Source organism: Amphiura filiformis, chromosome 5 (assembly GCF_039555335.1).
Source record: "Amphiura filiformis chromosome 5, Afil_fr2py, whole genome shotgun sequence".
Lineage (NCBI taxonomy): Eukaryota > Metazoa > Echinodermata > Ophiuroidea > Amphilepidida > Amphiuridae > Amphiura > Amphiura filiformis.
The window spans coordinates 58,098,164-58,123,243 of NC_092632.1; the positions used below are offsets into that span (position 1 = coordinate 58,098,164).

The 25,080-nt window shown below is 36.0% G+C and overlaps 1 protein-coding gene across 1 annotated transcript in view; it reads left to right on the forward strand.

Annotated features, from left to right (window-relative positions):
• Positions 1-25,080, forward strand: part of LOC140153429 (uncharacterized) — a 40,725-nt gene that overhangs the window by 11,520 nt on the left and 4,125 nt on the right. The window contains exons 2-9 of the mRNA XM_072176182.1: positions 14,834-14,896; positions 17,002-17,164; positions 17,452-17,553; positions 18,420-19,632; positions 20,695-20,908; positions 21,411-21,572; positions 22,168-22,329; positions 23,222-23,372. Of these exons, the coding sequence (XP_072032283.1) occupies positions 14,834-14,896; positions 17,002-17,164; positions 17,452-17,553; positions 18,420-19,632; positions 20,695-20,908; positions 21,411-21,572; positions 22,168-22,329; positions 23,222-23,372 (2,230 nt within the window). The remainder of the gene's footprint in view (positions 1-14,833; positions 14,897-17,001; positions 17,165-17,451; positions 17,554-18,419; positions 19,633-20,694; positions 20,909-21,410; positions 21,573-22,167; positions 22,330-23,221; positions 23,373-25,080) is intronic.

Genomic DNA, 25,080 nt, shown 5'->3' on the forward strand with positions numbered 1-25,080 from the left:
CTATACATCTTATGATGATGCAATTACTTCGTGCAATCTTGATTTTTAACTAACAGAAGAGAATTACTCTGTCATTCATTTGCTGAAGGGCTATCAACCAATGCTCGTACTAGTCATCTCATTCCACCCACTAGGTTTGAAGCCCATGGTAGAAATCTCCGCAATTCAAGTGCAATATCAAAATTCCTGTCAGAACATCCAGGTTTGCTAATAGTCCAGTACCATATTTTATTAATTTATTGAATCAGTAGTTATCCTTTTGCATTTGCCATTTTTAGTGCTTTTAAACAGTTTTGATGTATTACATGTACTAGCGGTCACCCGTCTTTCGCGGTCAGAGTCTTTCGCGGTTGGTAAATTTTGTATATTTTTTGTACATGTAAATGTTTTATTTAATGTGATTAATGGTATGAGAGGAGATTATCATTTAGAAATATAATATTTAGTATCTTTTCCATATAAATCAATGGCTTGAAATTGCAATTAGATCATGATGGAAGTCTTCTTGCCACCATATCATATCCACCGTGAGAAGTCTTGCCCCTGATATTTAAAATTTTTATGCATTTGTAAATACATTAATTTTTTGCCCATTTTGGACAAATTTGTTGTACCTTTTAGCCCATTTGTTACCATTTTCGTCCAAGTTTGTCCATCCCCAACCTTGAAATGTACCTTGCTGCCCCCTGCAAAAGTCCTGGCTACATCACTGAGCAGATGAACACAATTTTATTTACTTCCCTCTTGGGCCCCTATGGTATGCTGGCTACGGATATTTAAGATTTGTATGCATTCTGTTGTACTTTTATTTGTTAGCCCATTTTGGATAAATTTTGTTGTACCTTTTACTTTTTAGCCCATTTGTGACAATTTGCCTTCTCCCCCTCTCTCTCTCTGAAAAAGTCCTGGCTACACCACTGTGCAGATGAAACAATTTTATTCACATATCCTTTAATACACTCTGTTTCATATAACATAGCATGGTAAAATTCAGTGGTTTGATAAGGCATGCAAATAGGCAATTGGATCATGACCTCAGTAAATGTTGACATTATTGATGCGTGACTAATTAGGTGTTCATACACAGTCCCTGGTATTATATAATATTGTGTGATTGCTTTAAGGGATCTAAAATGAGCGTTTATTGCATTTCGACAGTATTTTTTGTGGGACATGAGAGCACCTCAGACCTATCGAATTGCATTCTGAATCTGAAGCATGTCTTTCTGATATCAAATAATTTTCATTTTTGAAAATCACAATATAATACAAATTTTATGACAAATTATAAAAAAATTGATATTTTCAAATTTTGATATATAACAGTACTAAAGTAAATTATATAAATCTAATGACATATTCTTAAAGTGTATGTAGCAGGAGGAAAAGCCGACGGTCAATTGAAAATTTTGACCTTTCATATTGAAGATATGGATTTTTTTTTCCCAAATTACCAAAAAAAATGAGGTTTTTTTGGGAAAATAACCCATTTCTTCAAAATGAAAGATCAAAATTTTAAATTGATCGTCGGCTTTTCATCCTACATACACTTTAAGTATAAATCATCAGATTTATAAAGTTTACTTCAATAACTGTTAAATATCAAAATATCAATTTTAATGATTTGCCATAAAAATGTATTAAATTTGCAATTTCAAAAAAATCAAAATTATTTGATATCAGAAGGACATTCTTCGTATTCTGAATGCTATTCGATATGTCTGATGTGCTCTAATGTCCCACAATAAATACTGTCCAAACGTTCATACCCCAGCCCTTAAAGGGCATTTCGTGATCCACAGCCTCATCCCCCCACTTTTCTCAAAAAAAGTTGAGATTTTTACATCACTGGAAACCTCTTGCTACATAATGTTTATGTACAAAATATTTCTTGCAGATTAATTCATTTAGCAAAGATATCGTGAAATTTGAATTTCGTTCTGGTGCACCAGAACGAAATTACAACGCATTGTCTATGGAGCAGGGTAATACACATAATCATGCATAACTCATGACGCATAAAATCGGAATCAACTGAAATTTTGGGAATAGGTTTTTTCGTGGATATCTAATGAAAATGACATAAATAGAGGATGCTAGGATCACGAAATACTCCTTTAAGGTATCTATAACAAATTACTGAGTTTTTTGAATTGGTAAGTTCAGTGACCATGTTGACAAATTGGTTGAATAAACAATAGATGTTAATTTAGTTTCACCTGGTGCAGGGCAATTGAGGTGCAGTCTCGGAATAATCAAAATAAATGTACAATTTTGTAGAACACTTACTTTCAACATTGGCAAAGTATTTTGCACAGACACTGATTATGCTGATAACCTGTGAGTTACGGTGAGCCTTACCATGCTTACCAGACTTGTACCTCAAGTTGCTATTAAAAAGTCACCCATTTTTTTTAACCATCTGTCTCTATGGGACAGGAAATTGTCAAAAGTTGGGGGAATCTTCAAAAGTCACCCATTTGGGCTACTAAATCACAGTTTGGCAACCCTGTTTAATTTGGGTGATTTGGAGACTTTGACCTAATTCACTGATTATGCCGCTAACCTGTGAGTTACGGTGAGCCTAACCAGACTTTTGTACCTGCATTGCTAAAAAGTCACCCATTTTTCTTAACCATCTGTCTCTATGGGACAGGAAATTGTCAAAAGTTGGGGATCTTAAAAAGTCACCCATTTGGGCTACTAATTCACAGTTTGGCAACCCTGTTTAATTTGGGTGATTTGGAGACTCCTAATTCAATAAACAAACATTTAACTGTTGACAATAGGTTCTAGTTTGAACACTGGCATGGTAATGTTGACACATTAGTTGAATAAACAATGCATGTTAATTACTCAAGTCAGATTCTCCTGTGTAATGGTATGAGTGACCCAATCTCAGCATTGATCAGATCAGACATAGGATTTGCGGGTGTTCATGTTAAACAGCATGACTGTATTGTAGTGTATTGTGACTGTTTACTCAGTGTTTAAGGCCGGTCACACTATGACGAATAGGGGTGAGCGACAGCGATGTTAAGCTGCTTGAAATTGCAATTTTGAATTTATTATTATTGATATTGATGTTAATATTTTTGATTATTATTGATATAGATATTAAAAGTTTAGATTATTATTTATATTGATTTTACTATTTTTGATTATTATTGATATTTATATTGGTTTTTTATATTATTATTGATATGTGTAATATTTTTGATTATTATTGATATTGATGGTAATATTTTTGATTATTATTGATAAAGATATTAATAGTTTTGATTATTATTGATATGTGTAATATTTTTGAATATTATTGATATGTGTAATATTTTTGATTATTATAGATATCGATATTAATATTTTTGATTATTATTGATTGCCGTCGTGTTGTCGCTAAAGGTCGTTCCCACTCGTCACCGAATCTTGTTTTTCCTCTTTTTGTCGTCGCTTTGCCGTCAACATTTTGTGATTTTCACGTTCGTCACCTTTCGTTGCTTATTGTCCGTCATAGTTGACCGGGCCTTTACTCAGTGCTTAGCTCGCAGGTTGCTTGCTAGTGCCTTTGAAACTAATTAACATAATTTGACACCCTTTTATATAATTTATTATGATCTCTTTATTTGTATGTGTGAGTGGGAGCACGAGGGAGTACCAGGTGTTTTTGGAGTTTGTTTGAGCCCAGTGATATGTGTGGTGTGAATTAGGTATGTGAGTGTGTGTGTGAGTATAATATTGTGCAGGTGTGAGTGGCTGTTTTCTGTGGTGGTTGGGTGTTGTATGGGTTCAGAGATGAAGGGACCATGTGTGCTGGCATGCCGTTGTGTGTGCATCGGGGTGCGTGCGCTCATGCACCCTTCACCTGTGTACCCCTTTTCCACCCACACCGACTCCCGGAGCCAACTCACACCTGCATGCTGATGTTTTAATATGTGGCAATATCCATTTTTGCTTTACATGTGCAATATTTTTCATCTTTTATCTTGCATTATTTGAATTTAAATTTGTTGTTTATATATATTTTGTATTTGTAATTTAGTCATATTTTGATGTCTTTGAATTTTGTAAAAATTGCTCAATTTGGCCTTAGGGCCACGATGCTTTTTCTAATAAAATGAAATGAAATGAAAACATTTTGTGATTCTTATTTCATCAAAATAATAACAAAAAATAACAATCAACATCATTAAAAACCACTTAATTTCCTTCGCTTTTTTCCCACCCGTGATCGCACATCAGGCCACCGGGCATAAAGCGTTGTTTATGCCCGGCTCTCGACCAATCACGCGCGCCGTTATATAGTGCGTATGTATGAACATCATGATCATGTATCATGCTAGACATAGACTTTAAGCCTAAGGTACATATTTCGAGGTGCATAACAAACACCAAATTGGTGTCATAACAAACACCAAATTGGTGTCGATGACCTGACATGCATGCATTCTTTTGTCGAGAGTTCATATGGTCTTTCAATTTGTGCCGAGTGTCCTTGGCAGACTTGACTATGCTTCAGTGGTCATGAAAGGATTCAATAGATAACCTCTGCCCCACTAATCCCCAGCTATTGTCTGAAATTGCACCTCGGAAGATATATTATAACAACTCAGTCCCTCAAATGATAGTCATATAACGACCAAAAGATAAATGACTGACTATCATTGAGGACTGAGTTCCTCAAATGATAGTCATATAACGACCAAAAGATAAATGACTGACTATCATTGAGGACTGAGTTCCGCAGTCTAGTATCCTGCATAGTCATGTGTAATTTTGGAGTAAATTAGCTTCTAATAAAAATGATAAATTGTCTTCGATAATCTACAAAGTCATGTTACAGAATGAGTCTTTTGAGTGCAAATGGATTCAACATATTGAATCATCTCTAAATAATTTAGGTCTTGGATATATTTGGTTAAATCAGTGTTGTGAAGTAAATAGTTTTTGGCTAAAAAACATGGTGTCTCAATGCCTCACTGATCAATTTAGTCAAGAATGGAAGTCAAATGTAGATACAGCAAGTAGTTGTATTAATTATAGACTTTTTTAAAATGAGTTGTGTTATGAAAACTACTTAAACAAATTGTCTTCAAATTTGAGAATCACATACCATACACTCGTTTTAGATGTAGGAATTTTAGTAAATTACCTGTTGTTTCTGGTAGTTATTTGAATATTTCACTAGCAAATAGATTATGTGACAAATGTGATAGTAATAGTATTGGTGATGAGTTTCATTAAGGTGGTACTACACCCCTTGATAAATTTGTGGCTATTTTTGCATTTTTCTCAAAAACTAATAAAACACTGGTAAAAAAAGTTACGTATATTATAGGGGCAAGGAATCCAGTTACTACACTGGAATTTCAGTGAGTCAAGACAAGTAGTTATTGATTTATTGATCAAATATTGGGTTTCCCTCATTTTTGGCTGTAACTCCACAACTGTTGTTTGTGCTGAAATAAAATTTCCAGTGCAGTAGTTGTAGTCCTTGCCCCTATAATATATATATCTAAGTTGTCACCAATGCGCTATAATATTTGAGAAAAATGCAAAAATAGGCGCAAAATTGGGCAGGGGTGTAGTACCCCCTTAAATGTTTTAGAATGCAGTTAGTGAAGAAAGGAAATCATTTCTCAAAAAGTATCATTTCTCAAAAAGTATTTTTATGATAATCCGTCCAGTATCAAATTTTGTCAGTTTTTCAATTCATCAGGTAGAGAATTGATTAACTTGTGTAAATTTTTATTTTATATTTCCAACTTCCAAGCAACTGAGATCATCTTCCTAATTTTGTACATGTAAATCCAATCTTTATTTTTATATAATGTAAAATTTTGTTCTGTATTTTGTTGTAATAACTGAAATTGTTGTGCCGTACTGAAATTTTATGTTAAGAGCTTATGTTCTGTACCTTGTATTAGTAAGGTTTTGAACAATAAAAGAATCTTGAATCTTGCAATATTTGTAAATGCAACGTCAGGAAACCTTGCACTTTGTGTATGCTTTCCGTATTACGATGGTTTGATGGGGAAATCCCAGCCGGCGGCCCGGTTAATGAAATTCACACTTTGGACTGGCGACATGCGGTTAATGTTTATTTACTTATTTATCACAACCTGAAAATATTCAGTTTTTAATGTTTTATAAGTTTATTTTATCATAAATAATCTACGTTTCCTTTAATATTATTGTTACGTTGAATAAAAGCAATTTTAAAGGCAAAATCGAAATGATAATTTTTCTTTGTATTATTGTGGCACCACATGTTTTAGCGCCATCAACAACACGTTAATTTAAGATGTCTGGACCCCGGAAGTACGAAAATTTGCTCGAAATTGGCCGAGTTTGTGCATCTGTTTCTGACCACGTTTTGGACCAAAACTGATACAGAAATGAGACCATATATCGTAGGCTGTCGTCGTAGCGACTAGAAATGGAATATTAGGGCGAAAATGTACTTAATTCATGTAATTTATTTGAACAATTGACATTTGATGGGGTGTAGTCTGACCCGCATGCCCGTGGTACGTGTAGCATAGCCTATTAATATTATTAGTGGGTTTGGTTTACTCGTGCCTCCATCCAGCCTTCCAGGGCAAGGAGCGCAGTTGCGCTAAAAAGGCTCTAAAAGGATCAGAATTCAGGAGCTCCATGAGGAGCGTTAGCGCAATTGCGCTCCTTAAAAACGAAGGACTGCATGTCCTTCTTTTGTCCAATTTGCCATCAAGATTTCATATGGAAACAGTTCAGATCCAGAACACGATCATGTCAGAAATTAATATTTTGTTCTGGGACTGATTAGTGATTATTCGGACTACACACACAACTGTATCATTCTAGACTTAACTATACAATTTAGAGGCGATCTGCCTAGTTCACCATAGATCATTCATGAGTAGAATTTACTTCACTTTAACATAGCGGGTTGGTCAAAATTTTGGGGCTTTTATTATTTAAAAAAAATTATATTTTTAAAAATGGAAATTTCTAATTTTCATCATCAACTAATAATTTTGAAGTTTTATCTGCGTCCACATACAATAAATGCATGGGATATGGACGCAAAACGATCTGCCTTCATGTTCAATTGGGAGCACAAATTGAGCTCCTCAGTTCTACCAGGAGTGTAATTTTAAGTGCTCAACGTTGCTCTCCTGAACAATTCCAGGAGAGCAATTAATTGAACTCCACTGATTTATTTAAATTAATTAATTAAAGGGGAATTTCGTGATCCACAGCCTCATCCCCCCACTTTTCCCAAAAAAAGTTGAGATTTTTACACCACTGGATACCTCTGGCTACATAATGTTTATGTACCAAATATTTCTTGCAGATTAATTCGTTTAGCAAAAATATCGCCAAATTTGAATTTTGTTCTGGTGCACCAGAACGAAATTATAACACATTGTCTATGGAGCAGTGTAATACACATAATCATGCATAACTCGCATAAACGCAAAATCGGAATCAACTGAAATTTTGGAAATAAGCTTTTTCGTGGATATCTACTGAAAAATGTCATAAAAAGAGGATGCTAGGATCACGAAATCCTCCTTTAAACGAAGGACTGACATGGTTCTACTTGACAGCTTTTTAATCCCTATTCTTCTAGGACTGGTATGTACCGTAACCACTCGGGTATAAGCCAACCTTCCTAGATGGCAGATTTCACTTCAAAAATGGGGGTGGGCTTATAACCGGGGAGGGGCTAGTACTTGAATTTAGAAATTAGAAAAATCATCCCCATTTGTATATATGCCCAATGTACCAGTTATTTCTATCATATATGTCAATTTCTTAAAATTCTAAGTGTGGAATGTTAATTATCAACTGATATTTCTTTATATTTGTTCGTAAATGTGAGAGAAAAAGCAATGATTTGATTTAAGAACTTGGCCAAAATTTAGTACTGGGCTTATAGCCGAGTGCACCCTTGTTCCCAGAATGTTTTGAAAAATAGGGGGTGGGCTTATACCTGAAGGTGGGCTTATACCCGGGTGGTTACGGTATGTGATCATTCCTTACCTGAGTCTGAGAGCATGCGCAATATTCAGCATAGGGAAATCGCGCACCCAGCGCCATTTTGGAAATTCATTACCGGTAGTAAATTTTACGGCGATGTTTTGAAAAAAAATTTGGGGGGAATTAGATCGAGTTAGAGAAACAGCAAAAGGTTATTCATCATAACCCGGAAGACAATGAAGAGGTCAGATGATTCGCACGTGTTCGCGACTTTCTAGTGGGTTTGAAAGTGACGATTTCGATCTAATTTTTTTCGGAAATTACTCTCCAAATATCTAAATAACGGAGTTGAGCGGTGAGTTAGTACGAATTCGGCAACTTTTGCCAGTGAGGGAACATGTTTAACGGGCATGGTTTGCGTATACTAATTGAATGGGCTCATGCTGTGGATGCTGGGATAGATTCTCATTCTGTGCCGACTATAAGTTGGGTGAAGATGCAAATTTGGACCGTTCCTATTCTTATCCCATCATGCATAGCGCTAGCAGATTTTTGCTATGATAGATGCTGATGCTATATTAAAGGTGAACCTCATTGAAAATAAAGTTATATATCAATGAAAAGCTTATGATGTCAGGATACTAAAAATTATTTTTTCCGATTTTTTTGATGGCCAATAAAGCTGAAAAATTAAAAAATGATTGAATTTTTGGTCTTTTTAAAGGAGAAAAAAAAGCACCCAAATCAATCGTCTATGACCTTGGGAATGCTCGTGGCGTAAGCTCAGGGTTACATGAGTCACGTGATCCTACTCGAAACACGTAAACAAGACTTGCTTCCTGTACTTTGCAAGCTGCCCGGCAAGTCTGATTTTCACAATAAACATGATAAAGCTTGAAATTAGAGGAATCTTCAAGTTGCTGGTTCCTTCTATATGGCTCAAAATATGCTAAGGTGTCATATTATAGCCATATATTTTGACATCTTTTAAAAAATAATAATTATAGAAATGGAATATTTGCTAGTTTAGTGGCAAGTTTAGGTAGTAAAGACATAGCATACACAATTTAAGTAAAATCCTTTCACTCTAAATAATAAAAAAAATAAAAAATAGCTGTAAAAATGCCTATTTTTACACTTTTATTTGTAACATGCCAAGAGACGCCTTTTTTCAACAGCTTTTAATTTTTTATGGATCCTTATAGAAATTCATGTGACCTGTTTCACAAAATGGTGCAGTAAACCAATCAAAAAAACAGAAAGAGGCATTATGAATTATAAGTAAAAAAATAAAAAAAAGGATTTAAAAGTTTGCCTTGCGTATGTTACTATTGTCTGTCAAACTTTTGATTGATTTTGAAGTCCCTCAGTTTTTTATAAACAAAGACTTGAAGCATAAACTAAAGGGTAAATCTATTGTAAATAACTTCATTTCTCCATATTATAATCAATTTGTAAGTGGCTGCCATCTTTTTTGAACATATAACAATTTTAAAATTTTTCTTGAAATGTCTGTCAAATAGTAACATACGAAAGACGGTGCTGTAATTCCTGCTAAACTAGGGTGATACAGCTAATTATGCTACATGACATAGCATTTAGCTCCACCTAGCTTTGTGGCACTATCACTTTGTGAGGAGAAGCTTTTTGATGACACAATCCATTGTTAAGTGTTGTCTGTCAAACATTTTATGCATAAGTAACATACATAAGATTTGTATGTGTCTGTCAAAAGTAACATACATAATCGTTTAAAAAATTAAAAATCACTTGATGTTCACATTATGATGATAGTTTAGAGTTTATAAAAGTGTTTTAAAACATGTGATTTATAAACTGCATGTGATCTTTATTCAATTTCCCATCTTGAACTACTGTTTTTGCCAAATTATTATTCTGTATGTTACATTTGACAGACATCTTGCGTATGTTATGGCTTGACAGACACACATATTTTATTTATAACAATTTATCCTCCTTATTGTAATATTTGGACACATTTTTTCCACAATCAGTTGCTGTAGGTCCTACACCTAAATAACCACAAAATACCTTATGTAATACTTTATAAATTTTTATTTGATTGCAGAAAATCATCAAAATTGTGTCTGTCAAATATAACGTCACGCAAGGGCTAGAAAATTAAATTTGTGAAGTAAATGGTCTATAACTTATCTTTCTTTTAGTGTATTATGAGCGATATATGTGCATACTATAATTTAAACCTGGTTGGAGACCAAAAGAAAAGAGCTGGAAAAATAATTGTGTGTTACACTTTTATGACACCTTAGCTTATTTTGAGCCATATATATTGGAAATAATAGAATTATTGTCAACACATAAATTTTCCGTAAATTTTTGACAAAATCAGTCATAACTGGCTGGGTATAACTGGGTAATTGAGTTTGAATTTCGCGCGGGCGCTGGGATCAATCCCATGCGCAAATGCTTGCTGCTACCGAGTACCGTTCATGTCATGGACTGAATAAACATGATCGAATAACAAATTAAATACTTGTTTGTGACATTCCCTATTCTTGATTCATTTTAAAATATCTGATTAAAAAAAATATCGTCTTGCAGTAATCAACAAATTAATAAAGAACCGTCGATTTCGTCAAATCCAGCCCATATAAAGGTTTTCATATTTAGCGCATTGCGGTAATACATTCTTTCCACACAATCACGATTGAAAGAAACAGATACTCGGGCAGATACTTTATGATAAAATAAATACAATTTAGGCTTAGTAGACCGTTATTAAATGGAAATCTGAATAAAATTAAAACATTGTCACTTGTGTCACGATTCTTTAATGATAGTACAATCAGTTTAAGGTACTGAAAAAGTGAAAAATTCATGTTTTATGGATTACCGAACACGATGCGTAAATTGCTGAAGAAATGGCAGGGACGGATATGCACAAACACAGCGACTCGCTTCGGGGCTTCGTCCGCCGGCAGCACTTGCGTTGTGTGTTCCCGGTGTGTGTTCCATATATCTGTGGTTTCATGGGGTGTTTCAGCAGATTTGATCAATCGTTCCCTTATATTTGGAACATTTACAGGAATAAATTTTGCTGATGAAGTAGCAATAAGTTGGAAATATCAGAATGTGAATATCAAATCGGTCATTTTGTCTGCAAGTAAGTACAGTACAGTCGCGGATACTGAACACTCGGCGGTCAGTCACTGAGCTCATCCCGTATGTATCTATATACAAGTTCGTCTATCATACATGACCGGCCATGACCGGTTGTAAAGCTAAAAAATAAATAAAAAATCCTGTACATGTACCTTATTCTATTCCTTCATTTTCCTTTGATAAGTTCATCTCAACTTGGTGTGACGATCTGAACTGGTAGCACTAGCAGTTATTTTTTGCAATCTGTTTTCATTTGGCGAATCTTCGCTCTTGGCGCTTTACTGTAATATTCCCTATGCATATCGTGGATGGCTTGGCCTATCCCAAATCACCCGCCAGCACTTTTCCCATTTTAAAATCCCCTCACTTTATTCAGGAACTTCATTCTTGATTTGATCATGATATTTCCTTCATGTAATTCTTATTTTATTGAAGATATTTTTCATGTAAAGTTGACAATGACTGAATTGGCCCGATGCATGCCACAGTAATACACGGACATTGTGTTTACAATCAAACCCGGAAGTAACTGTGTGTCCCTGGGCTGCGTCATCAACGAAAAGCGTAATTTGAACGATTTCGTTTTGTAATTTAGGGGGTGCCAATATCCATTTTTTGCATGGAGATTATGTCTAGCCTGGTACGCTATGCAAATAAAAAATATTCTTTTCTGCTTCCTGACATCATAAGCTTTCCATTGATATATAACTTTATTTTCAATGAGGTTCACCTTTAAATATGCATGGGAAATTGATTTACGGGATAAACTTTGGTTCTAAATGACTGAATAATTGCAATGATAAATTACATGTAATTGTAATTATTTAAGATTAAAAAAAAAAAAAAATTTAATGTTTTGTGTTAAGATTCTGGGGTGGGAGAGGGTAGTAGTGTAGCGTGTCTGAGGCTTCACGATTGGGGGCATCGGGTATGATGGCCATTCATCATTATTGTTGATATTATTAAAGTCAGAAAATGGCAAGTAGAAGTACGGTAGTTGAAAGTTATTTTAAAGGAGAAAATTAGAAATAAAAATAAAATATTTAAATTATTTTGAGATTTTCAATTTGGACGCGGGTGGTATAACAGGAAACTAATAATCAAGTGCGAAGGGCCTTAGATTGCTTATGGTAATGCGTCATGAATTGGGGTATTGGAAAAAAAATTCAGAATGTTGAGGGGTACTGAACTAGAAATGGTCTCATTTGTTGCTAATTTATCTAGCTAAAAGTGTGGAAAGTAAAAACTTCACACTGTATTTACTTTTTGAGATATTGGAATTCAAACGATGCAAAGTCAGGGGTGGTGGTGCCTAAGGTTGAGGTGCCTACGGTTGAGGCATGTGTTAAAGTATAGGGAAAATTGATTTTTAGCGTCTCTCAAATTTATTTTTTACTGTAAGTTATAACCCAGCAAGGTATTAGGATGGATTATGTACCATTGTTTTGGTATTTATGTCTAGTAGGAAATGTGACCAGTTTTACTCCAAGCTAATTTAGTTTGTTGTAAGTGTGCTGCATTCTGTGTCGTGGGTTCTAGGCTTTTCCTATACGTTACTGTACTAAGTACCGTAACATGGGGTGGCTTTGGACAATTTTGATGTATTGTTGTAAATATTTTTATAATGATCAGTAGAATTCTGAGTTTCATGTTGGGTTTGGCAAGTACCAATAGAGCACAGTTCATGCCCATAAGGTCAACTCGAGTTTATTTTACGATAATTTTTGGGAGGCAAAGTTTGTCCAAAGTCACCCCTGGGTTTGGGGTGACTTTAGACACCATGTAATCTAGTGCATGTCCAAAGTCACCCCGACCTGAAGAGTAGAGCAATGGAGAGGGTGGAAGTAGTTGTGAGGTGGGTAGGAGCACAGAGGACACTGTTGTGGTAGGGCATGGTCACTGTGGTGTATTTTTAACAAAGTGTCAAATTTTTTTGTATTCATTTGTTATGCCCAAAGTCACCCCGGAAAGGAAGCCAAACCCTGGGGTGACATTGGACACAGCCTGCTTTTAAATTCTTAAGAGTGGCTAGATATCATGACTATCCAGGTAGGTTCTTGATTCATCTGTGTTTACTATCCAACCAACAGGCTTGAGTTTCGACTCTTATGTTCCGGTGGAGTACCGAAAGTTTGACCACCACAAAAATCCTATATTTTATGGACCCCACTAAAAAGTTCTGAAAAACATATAAGATAACACATTATACTGGAAAACTTTAGTCATTTGTAATGTCCATACATTACCACATAAGAACATACAAAAATATTCTTAGAAATATTAGAAGGTAAAACAGCCTACATGAAATAATAGTTTTTCCCATGTGTGTCCAAAGTCACCCCAGTGTCCAAAGTCACCCCATTTTACGGTATGCATTTATGCTCCCAAAATGTTCCGAATGTCATATTTCTTGAAGAAGTTACCCTAATTTTGTTAAAGTTAACATTTTTTAGAAGGTAATTTGATGAGGAACTCAAATATGCCATTGTTTTTTGTGTAGGGCATGAAGGAAAAAAGTTTTGATTGATAATGTCATAAAAATCATAACAATTATGTACGACTTTTGAACACCCTGTATCTCAGTTAGGCAGGGATGGAAAAAATGAAAATTTCCCTGGAAGATGATCAAAATTTCCCTTCAAAAAGACAAGTTTCCCTCCAAATTCTTATGTATTTCTTTGTTTAAGGACCTTAATTCCCCCCAAACCTCCAAATTTCCCGGGAAGGAGCTTCCCACTTTCCACATTTTTTCCAGGCCTGCAGTTAGGCAACATAACTCATCATTACAAGTTTGCTTTTTTTGAAAGCCTACAATGCACATCTAAAAAGGTTTGAGCAGAATAAGTGTTTTTGTTACTAAGTAAGAGAGGAACAAAATTTTATACTTTTTGAATCAAAATACAGCTTTTCCACCCTATGATATTTGTGGCACCCTGTATAATCAACTTAAAAGTTGCAAAATTGTGTTCCTTACACTTTCAGCTTTACGATGATATAAAAAATTGTAGGTTTCTGACAAGCACGAGATGAATTGCAATCATTTTTGTGTGAAAGCGTGATTATTTTTCTAATTTTAAGCACGACCATATATTGCTTTTTCTTTGCTGGTTCTGCTGTTGATGGTTGTGGTTCCTGATGCGATGATGATGTGGATGGCTGTGTGCACGGTTCCTGGGTTGTGGATGGCTCATTCTCATTCTGTGACCTAGGTGTAAACCGCTTTTTGGTACTCTTATGTGGGGGGTTTGGACTGGGGTTGTTGATGTTGAGCTGACTGTTGCAGTGGTTGATGAAGATGATAAGTGGGCTTGGCTACTATACAGGGACTGTCTTTTGGAATTTGCAGAGCATCAAATAGCTCTTCTGGAGCCTTCAAGTTCAAGGAGAGCTTTTTGGACTATTCACATAGAATGTAAGGAGGGAGAGAATGGTCAACTAAGGAGAGCTAAAAACCACTCTCCTATATCAGATTTAAGGAGAGCAGTAGAGAGCAATTGCTCTTGCTCCCCTCAAAGGCAGTCTCTGGTAGTACTATCAGGCCTAACTCTCCGGAAACCCATCACTTTCCCAGTGGCTTTCTTTCCCCCTTCCATGTTGGTATGATCATGTATGGATTGCAACTGCAATAGACCTTTGACTTTGTAATGTAATGTAAACTTGTTGTAAAGTGCATAACTTCACCTAAAAAGATGTAGTCATCTATGGATTATTTTTTATCTTGCAGTGAGCAGCAGAGGATGGAATTAGAACACAAATTTAACACTTACCTGTCTTCTGATAAAAGACTGTAAGTATCATGATTAGGAAGTTTTAAACAGAATAAAGCAATTGAATCCTTTTGATGCTTTTTGTATTACATGTATGTCAACCATCAAATTTGCTTTCCACACAATGCCCATATCATACTTGTAGTCAGGCCTTATATTAAGAATGCCTGGACCAGGATCTAAAATGAGCTTGTGGTCCTAAAGATGGCTCCTGGTCCTATATACAGTAAGCCAAAAAATTAAGGTACCAGTTATGTTCACCCCCTGTATATCCTACACAAAGGCAGATATGTAATAATTGGAACAAACAGCCAATAGCTACATCTTTTAGCCACGACGATCCAAAAACCCAAGGAAGATGCTAGTTTAAAAGTTGCAGTTTGCCACATTGTATGCCCTATTGATTTGTACACAAAGCGTTCGCGAACAACATAACTAGCGCTGTGCTTTCATTGATTAGCACGAAAAACTAGCGTTGTGCTTTCATTGATTAGAACACAAAAGTGCAACTTTTTATTTCGTATCTTCATCAGGTTTTGGACATAACGTTTCTTTAATTCTCAACCAATTTCAACAAATAAGGTATTGAATCAGAGCTAAAGAGTACAGGCATCAGCTGCTTGTTTTAATTTTGACACGTTTGTCTTTACTTAGGATATACAGGGGTGAACACAACTGGTACCTTAATTGTTTGGCTTACTGTAGTTTGTAGTGTAAAATATTGGACACCAGGAGCCAAAACAGGGCAACCATGGGGTAAAAAAGCCTGGGTGCCTGCTTAATATATGCCTTGCTTGTAGTCACTGTGAGTTAAGGAAACATGGCTAGAAGCAATGCTAATGCAGCAATCAGTTGCATGGCTATAAACAACAACGGCTAGAAAGTCGAGTGGTAGCTGACACGTAGGCAATGGGAGGAACTTCTGACTGATATAATGGCAATCACTTATTCAAGTGACGGATGTGGATGTGCAAAACCTCATGAAAACATACTGTGCTCATTGTGACTGCTTTGTATGATATTAGCATTTAGTACAAATGTACCATTCTGGACTGTTCCTACAAATGATATGATAATGACAAATTTGATATCAGATGAAAGACCTCAATGTTATAATATTATATTCTTTTAAAATTAAGCCATGGTACAATTTTTTTAAACCTATACTAATAGAAATAAACACAATTTCTAATGTAACTGATGCTTTGAGGTAGGGTCTTAGGCAGGATTTGAAGGTTTGGGTGTGTAAATTAAAAAAACTGGGTGTGTAAATTTAAGATTTGTGTACAAAGTATAGGCCTTGGGTGTATTTACAAATTTGGGTGTGTAAAACACTCGCTACATGACTGGCTGCCTAAACCCTTGCTTTAAGGGGTCTAAAATGAGCGTTTATTGCGTTTGACAGTATTTTTGTGGGACATGAGAGCACCTCAGACCTATCAATTGCATTCTGAATCTGAAGCATGTCTTTCTGATATCAAATAATTTTCATTTTTGAAAATCACAATATAATACACATTTTAGGACAAATTATAAAAATTTGATATTTTTCAATTTTTTGATATATAACAGTCCTCGAAGTAAATTATATAAATCTAATGATATATTCTTAAAGTGTATGTAGCAGGGAGGAAAAGCCGACGGTCAATTGAACATTTTGACCTTTCATATTGAAGATATGGATTTTTTCCCAAAAAGACCTAATTTTTTTTTGCTGTTTTGGGAAAAAAAATCCATATCTTCAATACAGGAGGTCAAAATTTTCAATTGATCGTCGACTTTTCATCCCACCTACATACACTTTAAATATAAATCATCAGATTTATAAAGTTTACTTCAAGTACTGTTAAATATTAAAAATATCAATTTTAATGATTTGCCATAAAATGTGTATTAAATGCTAATTTCAAAAATCTAAATTATTTGATATCAGAATGGCATTCTTCGTATTCAGAATGCAATTCGATATGTCTGATGTGCTCTAATGTCCCAAAATAAATACTGTCCAAACGTTCATACCCCAGCCCTTAAGGTATCATGTAAACAATACTTGGAAGTTGAATGTACTTTAAAAACAAAGGTGACACATCTTTGTATTTTGTCAAAATAATATGGTGCACTGTAGATCCCGTTTAAAAGCAGCCAAGTTACAACGTCTATGGCAGAAGGTTTGCGAAGATGAGAAGAGAAGTAAAGCTCGCAATCAACAGCTGCTTAGTGACTACCATCGGGTGGAAGCACATGTAGCAGCATTATCAACAAGGACTGAAAGACTGAGGTTGTTAAAGGTATGTATAAATCAGGAATATTATATTGTTTTCTTGCAATTTTATTAGGATATTGTATCAGAATTTCAAAATAAGATGTGTTGGACAATACAAGAAGAATTGAATTCTGTTCTCTACTGACTACTGATTTTTTTATAAGAGAGGCAAACACTTTTAAATGAAAACTGACTCTCCACTCCTTAAAGATGTTTCAAGATTCAAAGACCTGTTTGTTAATTGCAAGCGCTGCCCAGAGTGTGTTTTTTATGTAAATTTATGTTTTTCATCATATTTATTTATAAATGCAGGAGCAATATGAAAGGCAGGTAGAATTGATGTATCCAAGATGGAAGGAACAATTAGAATCCAGAAGACTGCAGCAGCAGATGACTCAACAACAAAAACAACAGGTATGCACAAAACCTTTTTCTGTAGTTTGTTTTCCTGCACATCTGTGAGAAAATGCCATATACCTGGGCTACCTGTGGTCACTCCTGCTTGCTGGGCAGTATTATTGATAGATCATGGCAAATAGCACAAAAATGCATATAATCAATGTCCATAGATACAGGTGTAGGATCAGTCCATGCTGGGATATTTAAAACCCAAATAGTTCATTCAAAATGTGGGTCCGCTGGTTGGATAGTAAATGTGCAAAGTGTATGTTGCTGCCTGTATTTGCTGGTGGACATGTATTGATATAAGTGTTTACATGAAGAAGAAACCCAAAATAATGAGTGGAAGAAGTTTCCATAATATCATTTGAAGTAAGTTTATAATATCAGTATCATGGAAAATAAAACATCAGATTAAGTAATCAGTGAAACCACTTGTCAACATTGAACATTCTGAAGAAGAAAAAAACTGCTACATTTGAGGCATCACACAGGAAATCCAAATGCAGAATTGGGAGAAATTTAATAAGTTCAGGCTATATTTCAATTGTTTTCACTGTAGTAATATATGTTCACAAATAAACATTAAAAAGGGATTATGAAGGTACAGGAACACACATAAACTTGATAGACTTGCATTAGTACATTGTTCAAAGTGATTAGCTATTTACACTCTCAAATAATGAAATTGGGACCATCATATGTTGCAGTCGCACAGTCACAGAAGTATTATTGATGGTATTATGATGACAATGATCGTAGTGTGATATTGTTGACTTTATGACATTTTATTCACACAGTAATTTATCTTTTGCTTGCTTGTTTGTATTGTTTCTTATTTAGTTGATCTGTGACTGAATATTTGCTTATTTTGATTACAGGCGGGTGCTATACAAGGGCATCCATTTTCTAGTGGGATTACGTACAAGTCACAGCATCCTGCATCACTATATCCGTCCACACCAAATGGTCAAGTTTCTGCCATTGGTCAATCCCCACAGCTTCTTCATGGGACACAACATGGCCAGTCCTATCCTGTTGGTCAGTCATTGCAGATGCCACTTGGATCGCAATTACCTGGTGGGCAAGCCTACCCATCGATTGTCAATAGCTCTGTACCAAATGGGACACCAGCACAGTATGATGGGGGTTACATGCAAGGACCAACTAGTCACATGTCATTTGGACATAGTCAGTCGGTACAAAACAGTCAGCAAACAGATGTTTATCAAGGTCAAATGTTACCTGTTGAAGAGCAAAGGTTAAATCCTAGTATTGGTAACAGTGTTTCACATAACCCTTCATTATCCTCACCATACGATACCTTGACCAGAAATAATGCAGCAAAGGTTCCAACACCTGTTTTTGATGAATCCAGAGGGAACTACACTCAGCTCGTGCAAGATCCTAAAGCAAGACTTGAACCAGGGTCCATGAAGCCACCTATTGTACAGAATGAAGATTACTCACATCTTACCCAAATGCCAAAGCATGGAAGTACAGGTTCTGCGAACCAAGTTATGCATCAAGAACAGCAAAAGCAGCTACCACAACAAGTGAACCAAGTTCAGCAAAATGTCCGTCCAAACCAATACAACAGACCAAAAGCAGATAGCATTGGTGAAACATCAAGTTCAATATCTGTAAGTTCAGATAGCCAATATTCCGGCTCTGATGTTATCCGTCCACAAATTACAATCAGTAATTCTCAGCAAAACATCAAGCCAGATGATCAGAAGAAGAAAGCAGAGGTAGCGACACATCAGAATACTAATGATGATGATGTCGGACAAGAACAAGGTGGTCATGAAGAAGATTATCTTGCTCCAATAGCAAGAGACTCAAGAAAAAACCTTGTAACACCAAACAGTGGTAGATTGCCTGTGACATCAAGAACAGATAGAACAGAACCTTTTTCATCTGAAGGAGAGCAGGAGGAAGGCGATGAGGAAGAGGAAGAGACCAATGAAGAGGCAGAGGAGGAAGATGAAGATTCAGCTGCTTTGAGAGAGGCAATGCAAGAGCAGTTAAATGTAGGCAGCAATCCAGTTGTGAGAATCGAAGTAACCAAACATGCAAGTCCTGAAAAACAAGGTGAGATATTTGATTAAAATCAACACAGTTTAACACTTATGTACAGCCGACATCTGGGTATTTCCCTTCCCTGCTCATCCAAGATGCCACCATAGCATGAGGAGCATCATTTGATATGTTTATGAAGTATGAAGGGTATATGTGACCATCCAGCACAACTGAGCCCTGAAGTCGCCAATCATCATTTTTGAGATATTCAACCAAAATATTCTGCTTGAAATTAGCTTTAAAATGATGTATATCATGTCTATAGTACTTGACATTTAAGTAGTGAAAAATCAATTAAAACAGTCAATAAATCCTTTATTTCCTATTGCTTATTAAGTTCAATGGAGCATATCTCAATAGTGACACTGGCGACATCCGGGCTCAGTTGTGGTGGATGGTCACATATATATTTTTACAGAAGAGCTTATTTTTTCCATGTTTTAATTTTCAAGAGATGTTTACTTTTCTATGACTTGACATATTTGGGTCAAGGCACTTTTTTCTATAACTTTTTTCCCCATCAGTAATTGCATGTTTTTCCTTACCTGCATAAAACCAAGATGACTATGATTTCATGCAACTCAAAAATATTACAAGTTGCACGTAGCACATAATTAATGGTCATTTCTGAATTATTGCATGACAAATGCAATCTGGGATTAATCTGCAGCTATGTGATTTCTGTTCTGAAAATAGGCTGTGTGATAATAAATGTATAGTTTAATGGAAGAAAGCAGCAGTGGCGTAGCCTCCTGGGGGCACGCCCCCCCCCCCCAATCGATCTGAAATTTTAAAAATCCCATAGGAAAATGGCTGAAAAACGGCTTGTGCCCCCCCATCAGACCGGTGCGCCCCCAATCGGATGACCCACGCCACGCCACTGGAAAGCAGTTCTAAAAGGTCTGTCTTAAAATGTTCAATGGACCTCTGAACTTAAATGCTTTGAGACCTGTTTATATTATGTGAGCTAGATCTAAATTATGCAGTAACTTATCAAGTGCACATGTTTCATCGTAGTGATGTTGGTTATTTTAAGAACCTGAGTTTTACAGCATTATTTATCCTTTACTGCAGAATCACCACCTAAGCAGTCAGAACAAGTTGAAAATGTCAGAGAAGAAACTCAAGAAGAAAAGACAGAGACAGAGCATGAAGAAGATGAATCTGGCGAAGAGAGCGACAGTGAAATCAGCAGCAATATGAGTTTACCATTGAGTGACACACAGAATAACCAGCCTGTCCAAGCTAGTGGTGATACATGGACTGCTGGACAAGATACAACATCAAGGTAAGCCTCAGTAGTAGTAAAGCAACAGGTTCACGATGAGAATGAAGGAAAGAGTGTCAGTGAAATTGGTAGTGGCAGGGCTGTGACAGAAAAACGTGGGCTACCCAAGTTTGCCCGCTACAGAGCCTGAAAAGAAACCACTGCCAATTACAAAATTTGACGCACATATGGGAGTTGCCATTAGGGTGCTGAGATCGTGTTGCCAGCACCCCGACTACGCGATAAGCATCGCATACAATACACATTTCTGGTGTCAATGGTTTCAGATCATGATTCAGTCGGCCAATCAGAACTCCACTTCTGTGCTCAATTCATGCTACGTCGGCAAAAAAGTGCCAAACATCTCAGGTAAACTCTGAGTTTGGCCAAAACTGCATACAGTACATTTTTTGTGCCCTCATGTATAAGAATACAATGAAATAGATCTTTTAAGGCCAGGGACTGTTTTGTTTTAGTATTCTCCATTTAAACTCTTTTGTAATCTTGTATATTGTGTTTGCAGCAGAAATTCAACTGAAGACATTACCAGTTCACCATCACTGAGTGAGAAAGGCTTTTGGCTTCTCATTCATACTGTAGAAATGGAAATAGACCAGTCTGATAATATCAGTGGTATCTACAACTCTCCTAATTGTACTGAGGCAATCAGAAATGAAATTATCAGGTAATTTCAAGCTCCTTCTTATCCTCTCTTCAATCTAATATGTAGCCACTTACGTACCATACTTGTTCACTAACTTTTACGTTTTTAACTTGGTGAAGGTGATGTACATGTTAATGGAACAACATGAACAAATTATTTCTCAAAAAAGTGAGAAATACAGTATCACAGTATATGATGCAATCATCAATTTGTTTGAAAAAAATCTTAAGGTACAGGTACAACTTGGTGAGCCATCAAAGTGGCAAACAAGATCTTTTGTTGCGAAAATCAAGTTTGTAAACATTACTTGATATTATTGCCCATTTTACAAGTTGTGAAAATGCAATGTAATGGAAGCTTTATAGAAATAGGACTTGCTATCTTCATATGATTAAAGCAAATTATACACAATACTTCTTAATACTTTGGTTCATCTCAAAATCAGTTTACTCATTTTGCTTAATCATATACATGTACATGTTTACCTGCACCAGAAATGTAGAAATTTACACCAGAACTTGGGTAAATTAATTAACTTGTCTTTTAAATTTTTGTTGAGAATGTTAGCTCATTCTGTAGATATGTTTCATTCAAAGTTTTACATTGTTGTGTTTAGGTCAGCCAATCAGAACAGTGGTCTAACACGTTTGGATCCCAATGCCGTCAGCATGGTGATAATACAAATGCTGCCTTCTATGGTTGCATCATTTCCTGGTGGATGCTTGATGTCAGATAAGATGCTTAATTCCAATAGACCTATCAATGAAATATCTGTTAGGTAAGTGTACCTATTCACTGTCGTAGTGCACGTTATAATATAGCCGTTGCTAGGCCAACTGGATCACGCTTTCTTTGTTACGAACCACTGATCAAAATGATCACAACACAAAGCCTATGGCATATCAAAATTCGGAACAGGTGTATGTACCCTGGCTTGGAGCAGTAACCAATGGTTACTAACGTGCACTACGACAGCGAATAGCTCAGTAGAATAACAGGTTAAGACCGTGTGTGTAGAGATCAGTACCACGACCTGCAGTGTTACTATTTTATGTCCTAGCATCAACAAACATGATAAAAAATAAAAACAATTGACTCTTAATTGGCATTACTAGACACTATATGCAGCGGTTACTGCACATGTATGGGCTATTTTGCACTCATGGCATGCACAAGAATCTTAGTCAGTCTAGGGGCCAGGGAATATGGCTTGTAATTTGATCAGTAGAAGAGAATTATGCCAATGAAACCAAGTGGTAGATGATGGATTAGAGAACTGCAACTCTTTGTGAAGTGAACAATTACCGGTAATGAAAAAAAAACTAGATTGTACTTTAAAGCCAGTAGTAAATTTGAGCCATCAGTACATTCACAGTTTTTTGCCTCCTCTATGTGAAACCTTGCTATGGCACTGGGTCACTTGGACATCAATCAGGCCAGGGAAAAAAAGAGTGAATGCAAACCTGGAAGTACTGAAATTGTATCGTCTTGCAATTGAAACTGGCTTGAACCTGTTTGGGGGAAACTCGCTTAGGTCATTATCATCACTGTGCCGTACTGCTTGTTGTTTTTACAAATGTGATCGTAAATCAGCTAACGTGATTGTAAATCTGCATAATAATGAAAAAGCATAATGCATTATCATTTCTTCACTTTCTCTAAAATTACAGATCATTCATGTACTCTGCAGCCCTTGGATTTTGGGATCAATTATTAAGACACTTGGAACGTTTAGTAAAGAAGGGAGTGTTTGAGCCAGATGAGGTTGCTGACAAGTTTGCTCCACTGCTGATAAATCCTGGTTCTAATATGGCTGACAAGGTAGGTAGATCAGTAAATAAATTCATCAGGATTGTTCATAATTCATATTTTGCAAATGTTCTTTTGTACAAATCCAAATGTATTTCGGTATAAAGATCTTAAGGAAGTATTACACCCCTGAACAATTTTATGCCTATTTTTGCATTTTTCTCAAAAATTATAGCACGTTAGTGACAAGTAAGATATGTATATTATAGGGGCAAGGACTACAACTACTGTACTGAAAATTCAGCAACTCAAAGCAAGTAGTTATAGATTTATTGATCAAATATTGGTTTTCCCTCATTTTTGACTGTAACCCCACAACTGTTGTCTGTGCTGAAATAAAATTTACATTGCAGTAGTTGTAGTCCTTGCCCCTATAATATACATATCTTACTTGTCTCCAATGCGCTATAATTTTTACGAAGTACGAAACGTCATTGAGGTATGTTTAAGATCTTTATACCGAAATACATTTGGATTTGTACAAAAGAACATTTGCAAAATAAGGTAGGTAGAATCTCAATGCACAGAGAACCAGGTGGATATTGTCACCCTGCTACGATAATTGCCCAAGTTATTTTTTTGTAATTTTGAGAACATTGTTCAAAATATGTTTCAAGGATGCATCAGTTATGTAATCACCCAAATTATTTCTGATTATTCCATTTAATTTGTCTCATTATCATTTGCATACCGTGGAAACTTGGCATGTTGCCCATGGGGATCGACGCTAAGTCAGGTACCGCTTGAGCAAACTCAAAAATAGCGCGAGCATACACAAAAGAAACTTTGTGCGATGTCGCCAGGTCTGAACGCATGATACCGGCGTCAGCTGGATTGAAATGCGCTTAGAGGGCACAGGCATGGAAAATTCCAATCTGGTTACTTATTAATCTGAGATCATTTGTTCTAGTGCAAATATTCAAAATTCAAATTGACTCCATATACATATCTTACTTGTCTCCAATGCGCTATAATTTTTAAGAAAAATGCAAAAATAGGCAAAAATTTGGGCAGGGGTGTAGTACCCCCTTAAACATACCTCAATGACGTTTCGTACTACACCGTAGTACTTTCTCAAATTGACTGATCAACTGTCACACTCCTCGAAGACACATTAAGGAAGCCATCTTAATCCGGCAAAAGGGGGCCAACACTTTCAACCGAGACGAGGGCAACCACTTCCTACCCCACATTTATGACCAATTACTCCACTCCAAAACGCCACCAACGCCGAGTTCCAGCAGGAAACAGACAAGGAGTGTGAGAGTTGATCAGTCAATTTGAGAAAGTACTACGTGTAGTCTGTAAACGCGTCATTGAGGTATGTTTAAGATCTTTATACCGAAATACATTTGGATTTGTACAAAAGAACATTTGCAAAATAAGGTAGGTAGAATCTCAATGCACAGAGAACCAGGTGGATATTGTCACCCTGCTGCGATAATTGCCCAAGTTATTTTTTTGTAATTTTGAGAACATTGTACAAAATATGTTTCAAGGATGCATCAGTTATGTAATCACCCAAATTATTTCTGATTATTCCATTTAATTTGTCTCATTATCATTTGCATACCGTGGAAACTTGGCATGTTGCCCATGGGGATCGACGCTAAGTCAGGTACCGCTTGAGCAAACTCAAAAATAGCGCGAGCATACACAAAAGAAACTTTGTGCGATGTCGCCAGGTCTGAACGCAGTACCGGCGTCAGCTGGATTCGAG